Here is a 7,942-nt window from a genome sequence, read left to right on the forward strand (position 1 = left end):
CTGTTCGATTCAAATATCGCCGAGTAGTTCCAAATGATTTTGGACTCTCAGTTGAAGAAATATTAAAAGCTGAAGACAAAGAATTGAATCGCTGGTGCTCTATTAAGAAAACTTGCCAATACCGCCAAAAGGACGAAGAAAAATATGACGTGCAAGCATTTAAGAAGAAAGCCCAAATTCCTGCCTTGAAGCAAAAGATTTTGACCAGTGTTTATTCAGAACCTATAAAAGAAGATTCAGAAACTGATGACAAGAGTGCCCAGACTTCTACTCAGAAGAAAAAGAGGCGAAAGAAAAAGAAATCTAAAACTGTAAATGTTGAAAGTGAAATGGAACCAAACATTCATAGTAATGATAAAGAGGAACATGTTCAAGACAGTCGTCAAAATATTGAAAGCCTTGTGGAGTCTCCAACTTCTAAAAAGAAGAAGCATAGCACTAATAATAATGAAGAATTTTGCACTGCAATCAATGAAGAAAAAGAGGAGTCAGATTTGACTTGCAATAAATCAATGTCAGATGACAATAATGAAATCACCAATTCCAAACGAAAACGAAAAAGGTCAAAGAAAAACAAGAATGCGGATTCAGAAACTGTTTCTGAAACACATTCTTTTGATGCTCAAACAAGAAATAGTACTAATTCAAATACCAAAAAAACAACTTTCAGTCAAAGTGCCCTAGATAATGACGAAAGCATGGATATTACTTTAGATTCTCCTAAATCAAAACTAAATCTTAGTACCTTAGAACATCCCTCCAAAAGATTCAAAAGTGAACCTGTTGATTATGGCGGTGTTTTTGAAAACCAAACAACTGAACCAGATTCTGTGAATAAAAGTAAAAATACTGAAAACGATGGTAATTCAACGAATGAAACCACTTCCAAAAAACGCAAAAAGAAGAAGAAGAAATCTAAGAATGCTAACAATGTGGAAGGTCAACAAAAAGTTAAAAAACCTTTCTATTCATCTTATAAAAATCAATCAAGGCAAGAAACCGATAAGAGACTTTCACTGGCAGATAGTAGATATGCTGCTTATAACATTAATCCAAAGAAATTTAAAAATAAAATTAAATATTCTAAGCATAACAAATAGTGTCTGTTTTAGCATTATTTTTAATATGTAATTCCAAAATTCTTTTTGTTATTCGTTTCTTATAATGAATGTTTTTCAAAAATAAATAACTATTGCCATTTACTTTCAATTCTTTTTTAACTCTGTGTTTAATTCTTCTCTATTGAAAAGAAAATTTTGCTGCTAGTGTGAAAATGGACTTGAATCAGCATTATGATTACAATTACACCGCACAATTCCAAGTATTGTTGACTTTAAATTACTTGATTGCATTAAGGAGTGAGAATTTGTTGCAAGATCACACAATCATGTAGAAATGTCAATCATCATCAATTGTGTGAAAAATATAAAAAGTACATATGTTCTTTAGCACGTGTGGAATGGTGGAAAAGAACAACCTTTTTTCAATTTTTTTTTAATTCATATAAAAATGGTATATTAATCAAACTTGATATAATAGCAGTTACCATTATTATTTTTAAAAAAATTTTACTTTATTATTCTACATATTATAATGCTACAATCAGAGTTAGATAAAATGAAAAAATTTCTGCAAATAAAAGATCTCAAAAAATTTTCGTGTGCATTGATTAGCTCTTGTAACTACTAATTTCAATCCTTTCGTCTCCACTTCATTTGTGCGAAATTCGTTTGAAAATAACCGATTTTTTTTTCTTTTAAAAAAAGTTTCGTTATTATAGAACTCTATATTGATTCACACCACAGGGATGAATTTGATAAAACAGAAATCCTAAAATGTAGCGTGCAAAAACACTTTAAATAGTTTAAAAAATACCTGAAATTTAAGCAACATAAGAAGTGCATGTAGGAAACATTTATCCACAGAATGTTATCAACGTTTTAATAAAAAACATTGTTGCTAGATTTTATTTAAATTGTGTGAATATGAATCTCAATATGTGATTTTTAAATCACATGAATTTGAATCTCGACATTTAATTTTAACATCGCTTGAAAACGAATTTTGATGTTTAATTTTAAAATCGCGTGAATACGAATTTCTATGTATAATTTTATGTCACTTGAACAGGAATCATAATAGTGGTTTTTAAATCGTTTGAATACGAAACGAGATATTTGATATAAAATCGTGAAAATATTCGAAACACGATGTGTGATCTTAGATCATGTTAATGTAATTTTAATTGCATTGGTAGGGAAAAACTAATTTTTTTTTTTTTACCTTGATAATTTGAAAAAATCAAACTTTCTTTGAAGAGGCTTTTTTTTTTAACAGTAAAGAATTTTCCTTGAACGGCGTCCTTGTATATTATACAGGCACGGTTACAATTTTTTCCCAAGTGTTAACCAAGCTGAACCTAACAAAAAACAGCATCCAGGAAATATTAATGCTTCTACAGTTTTTCCAGAATTCAAGCCTAGATTTTGTTGGGATTAACTCAGAACAAAATACCGCCTACTAAGAAACAAATTAAACGGCTTTCTAATTAAATGTTTTGCTGCATTCTAAGCATTTGTTTTTAAAAAAATTATCGAAATTTTCTAATGTATGCTAATTTTACTCTTGTGCTATAGTAATTTACAAAATTTATACCGAGGAAATTGTTATAAATTTAAATGAATTGAGAAAGTCCTTGTAAGTTTATAGAGGCTTATTTCAGGCAAGTAAGGGGTCAATATAATTTGCCCTATATATTTGTCCTTTTTTTTTATTTTATGTATTCATTTTCTCATACATATTATAAAAACTAATTGTTCTGCTTTTTTTTTTTTAAAATCTAACAATATGATTTAACAATTTTCAGCTAAATTTTGGCTGCTGTCTTTTAAAATGCGGGGCAATTATTTCATCTCAGTTTCGCCTTGCTAGTATTTACATTTTTTTTAAAAAGATCTTTAGATTACTTTTTGAACATAATAGTAGCCCACTAAAAAACTGCTAAAAAATTCTACATTATGATTAAAGATAAGTGTTGTAAAATTATCTGAGGAAGTTACTGTTTTATTAAATTAATAGGTTTGAAGGAAATCTAATTCCATTTAAATTGAAAAAAAAATCATCAAATTTCAGAAACAATCACTTAAATTTGCTTTTCCATTAAAAATTAAGCTGAATTTTTTTTACCAGTTACAGTATTGTTCCTTTTAACCTTTTTTTTCCTCATCAGCATTAGTTTTGTCTTTAAATGAAAGTAATTAACAAGTAAAAACAAAAATAATTTATTTACAGTATTCAGTTATTTACATTTTTAAATCATTTAGTTCCACATTAATAATGTTCGATTTAGTTTGTGAATATCCGTTTTCATTGTCCGGCATGTTCCAAAAAGTCTCATCCAAATATAGTTGCTTCTCTTCCAGGGGATCGAACATTTTCATTCGTAGAAACAAACCTAGAACACAATAATGAATTTTCAAAAAGTACATCTTGAATGAAATTTAAGGGATATATTTTTCTATTAACGATCTATACAACGGTTCAATTTTGATTAATTATAATCAACAGTTTTGTAAAAAGTTACGAATTTTCCTTTAAGTTCCCATTTATTTAGCAGTGCAAAGTGATATTGATACGATGAAACTCAAGTGTATTGCAGTGCATTCAAAAAGTGAATGGTTGGTTGGTGTCGTATCCTCTATTGCAGTGTTTCCCAAACTTATGACTTTTGTGTACCCTTTCTAAATTTTTCGTAACGCTGCGTACCACTAAATGTATTTTTTAAAAAATACTTTTATTGTTATTAACATATTTTAATTGTTAACTCTGTAAAAAATAGCCAATAGAAAAATATGTAATCGTAAATTTTCATGGCTAGCTTTGTTTTTAAATAAAATTTTCATTTGTTGCAAGATATTTTGCATAAGAACGCGTACCCCCGCTAAATTGTTCCCGTACCCCTGGGGGTACGCGTACCACACTTTGGGAAACACTGCTCTATTGAATCATATTTCATGGTGTGCTTGAATAGTTTTTGTTATTTCTATGGCATTAAAAGAATACAAATCCTCTTCTGTGGGGTAGTTTAAGAGGTGAAGGCCTGCAGGGCAGTTAAAAACATGATATGGTGTCAGTTCCACATTAAGACAGTTGCCACAGTTTTGATATTTTCTAGTCTTATCTGTAGAAATTTTCATGTTTTTATGATGTTTTGTTCTTAGTCTGATGAGAGTAGTGGCTGTCTTCCTATCGATGTCAAGATTAGTTATTTGATCGTGGGCTTTGATTTTTAAAGGGGTGAATAGTCTTGACTTTGCAAAAGCATTTGCATCTGCCAACGTGGTTGGGATTGAATTTTGATTTAGATCTCTGGCATTTTTAGCCAAGGAATCAGCTATTTCATTGAACTCTAGGTTCACATGGGCGGGAATCCACTGCAAGAAGCGATTTTTCCGGAGACGCTGAAGTTGTTCTATGATATTCAGGACGAGGCTCAAAAAGTGAATAATCAGTGAAAAAGGAATTGGTGAGGGAACAGCAGTAAAAAAAAAAATTTTTTTTCCCTATATGTTGCTAACAAGGCACTGAATTCAATCAAAGCAACTGTATTAAAATTAGTAATTATATATATATTCCTATTATATTATTCTGCGCATAAGTACACTCCTACAAAACAAGCCATTATTCATTTACATAATAATATTTCTAATTTTACTTTTCTTTAACTTGTACACTTCAAAGTTTTTTACTTCACAATTAAAAATACTAATAAAGGCAATAATATGTTGCTAGAACAAAAGTAAGCTTAATATTTTTCCAAACAGTGCAATAATTTCCTCGCACATTTTTTAAAGGAAAAAAAATCAACATCGTTTTTAAACTCCTCTCTGCTAGAAATTTAACTTAAAAAAATACAATAACAACTGAGTACGATTGATAAATATGTATTGACTTTGTGTTACATGATAGCAACAATATTTTTGTAGCATACTTTAGCTGCTATTTTAATATAATAATTTAAGCTGTTGTATATAAAGTTAAACATGTAAAAAAAAATTTTTTTTTTTTTTGGTTGATTTGAGAATATATGGAATTTAATTCTTTTAATAGTAATAAATTAAAATGAAATTTGAGGTTATATTTGATTTCTTCAGACATAAGTGTTTCTTAACCGATTTTTTTTCCTTGTATATTTATATGGTTCTTAAGATGTTGCCTGGATATTAAGACTGTTTTTAATTAAATCATTATATATCACTTTTTAAAAAATTTTAGTCACATTTTTTCACCACTTTTTCTAAAATGTCCTGTTCAGACCTATGATTCCGTCTGCCACTGAGGATATAAATATCCTCAGTGACAGACGGATCATGAATTTGAATTTTCTTGCTGCCCGGCTAACCATGGGTAGTTTTCTTCTCCATGTAAGGCAAACACGAATTAGTTCAATCAAAAAGCCGTCCACTTAAACTAGTTCGTTCCAGTGCTTGACCCAGGAGTTCTCTTGCCTTTTGGGTTCAAAATTACAAGGCTAAGGTGTTGATCACTGACATTTGTAAACCCAAAAGTGGTTTGGCTTTTTAACACCAGTAATAAAATAAAATCAGTCTAGCCCTTAGACATAGTGCAGCGAGCCCACATACCTTTTGGCTAATTAGGAAACAAATAGTTTGTAGTATTAATTAGCCTAATATAAGTAAGAAAGTTTGCAATAAGTCCTTAGCAAAGAATTTTTTTGCATTTACGCTCTATTTTCTGCACTGAGACTCAAATCTTCAGCATTTTGAAAATTTATATTAAAATTTTGATTTTTCTCAGAAATACTACTTGTGCATGAGCATTTCCTTTCCTTTCTTGCTCACCCAATAACATCCTTTTAGGTCTTTAATTAATACGAAATATAAAATACTTTGTATTAATTCTGTATGGCAGGTAACCCATAGTGGGGAAAGCCTATTGTAAACAGCTTTATAAGAGGTTTATTGCAATAAGCCGGTGACATTTGCGAAGTGCCGAATTTTTGAATTTACCTTCAATATACAAATTTCCCCTTATTTTGGAAATTCCCTAAAAATAGTATTATTTATCACTTTTTGGGAATAGTTCTGAAAATGCATTATTAGCTCGCAGTAATTGTTTCCTTGACTTTTAAGTATTTCATTAGTCTTTTGACCCTTTGCGGGACAGTAAATTTCTGTTGCAAAATTTCGTCAGGCAATATATCAGTAACTGTGGCGGCAAAAAATGTATTCTCATTGAAGAGGCAGACTTTATTGATTTGTTGCTTAAATAACAGAGATAGCTAAAAATTGATGAACGTTTAGTAAGAAGCAAATAGTTTTACATTTTTAGAGGTTTGGTGACATTTTTGGATTAAATGTTGTCAAATTGGCAACAATTAGCTAGAAAGGGTTCAATGTATTGATTATAAGATAAATAAATAATGAACTTACCATTTAGCAATCCAAGTATTATACCTGCAATAATGCATTCGATCATATAATACGCTTGGAAGCAAGCTTGATTTGCTGGGGTCCGCGATTCTCCTGCCTGTATATAAGGATACTGTGCCTGCAAGTCAGCTAGCTCGTTGCTATTGATTGGTGGAGCCATTGCTGGATAAATACGATACAAACTATATGAAAAGAAAAAATAATTAATAAAAGTTATTTTTTGCATGGAATTATCCTATGGTAAGCGAATTTTATAATTGTACACAAAATTTTTCAATACTCTTAAAAAGTTTTCGAATAAATATGGCAAAAAACGCAAGAAGTTACATATATATTGAGAGATCCCGTCGCAAAATGTTGGTGCTTTTTAAAAATCTTTAAGCTGGATTTAGACAGTTGTTATTCTTCTGGTCTGACTGCATGTGATGCGTTGAAGGATAATATATTAAAAAAATTTAATATCGATAATATAGAAAGCGAATAAATTAATTAAAAATACGATTCAACACAAAATTAAGAAAATTGTGATCGCCGCAAGGTGATCACAGACAGGTAACTCATTGTCAAAATGGTTGTTGTCTATTTTTTTTTCTTGGAAAAGAAACTTTATTATTATGTTTTCATCATGGACAACTTTAACTATTAATCCTGAACTGCTCGGTACACATTTTCGCAGACATTTGAATGCAGCTCAGACACATTCTGTGTAAATTCTTTTGATGACTGAATAGACATTGAACAGCCAATCGAGATCAATATTAACATTTTTGATTGGTACAATGGTGTTTGATATGGATTGTAAGCTGCATCATACACCCGTTTCGGAATCACAAGTTCATATGTGAAATATGATTTGAAAGCTAGGCTTTTTTTCAATTTTACATGAATAGTGAACGAATCATTTATATTGCTCGAAAGACAGTCAACGGTCTTGTGCAAGTTATTGGGTACGTTCACAATGGATCCTTTTATTCCTAAATGGTGACCAACACCCAGTTCTTGTATTTGCATGAAAGTGGTTCGTAGAGACACCATTCGCTCTTCGGAAGGGTTCAATTCTCTCAACCACTTTGGTACTTTTGTGAGGGACGGGCTACATGCTTGCGTTTGCGAACGGAATCCTTTCGTTTTTCCGTTTCAGTGTAACGGATACGTTCAGTTTCCTTTTAGTATTCCCGTCTACTTTCTTTGGCTTTTTCAGCCTCGGTAAATTTGGCATCGTTTTTTTTTTTTTTTTTTTTTTTTTTTTTTTTTTTTTTTTTTTTTCTTGCCTCAACTCTAACTTTTGGGACCGTGTCAATCAGTTTGGACCCTTTTTATTTGTGATATTCACCTGAATTAGTATTGAAAATGATCCAGTTTGAACTGTAGGTTAGAATTGGGTATAATATAGCCTACGTCACAGGTTGTGTTGTTCCTACTAAATTTAACCCATGAACGGCATTTTCTGCGAGCCTAACTTCAAGCCACAAATAAACAAACGAAGTGTT

The 7,942-nt window shown here is 30.7% G+C and overlaps 2 protein-coding genes across 8 annotated transcripts in view; one reads left to right on the forward strand and one right to left on the reverse strand.

Moving 5' to 3' along the window:
• The window catches only part of LOC122271279 (protein FAM133B-like), a 7,902-nt gene extending 6,802 nt beyond the window's left edge, over window positions 1-1,100 (forward strand). The window contains exon 2 of the mRNA XM_071181023.1: window positions 52-1,100. Within this exon, the coding sequence (XP_071037124.1) occupies window positions 52-1,100 (1,049 nt within the window). The remainder of the gene's footprint in view (window positions 1-51) is intronic.
• Window positions 1,101-3,265: 2,165 nt separating this feature from the next.
• LOC107456238 (ammonium transporter Rh type B) overlaps window positions 3,266-7,942 on the reverse strand; it is a 71,236-nt gene continuing 66,559 nt past the window's right edge. For all 7 annotated transcript variants that reach the window (XM_043052041.2, XM_071181219.1, XM_043052042.2 and 4 more), the window contains 2 exons: window positions 6,453-6,634; window positions 3,266-3,454 (listed from right to left, as the gene is read on the reverse strand). In XM_043052041.2, the coding sequence (XP_042907975.1) occupies window positions 3,303-3,454; window positions 6,453-6,634 (334 nt within the window). In that variant the 3' untranslated portion in view covers window positions 3,266-3,302. The remainder of the gene's footprint in view (window positions 3,455-6,452; window positions 6,635-7,942) is intronic.

Source organism: Parasteatoda tepidariorum, chromosome 5 (assembly GCF_043381705.1).
Source record: "Parasteatoda tepidariorum isolate YZ-2023 chromosome 5, CAS_Ptep_4.0, whole genome shotgun sequence".
Classification (NCBI taxonomy): domain Eukaryota; kingdom Metazoa; phylum Arthropoda; class Arachnida; order Araneae; family Theridiidae; genus Parasteatoda; species Parasteatoda tepidariorum.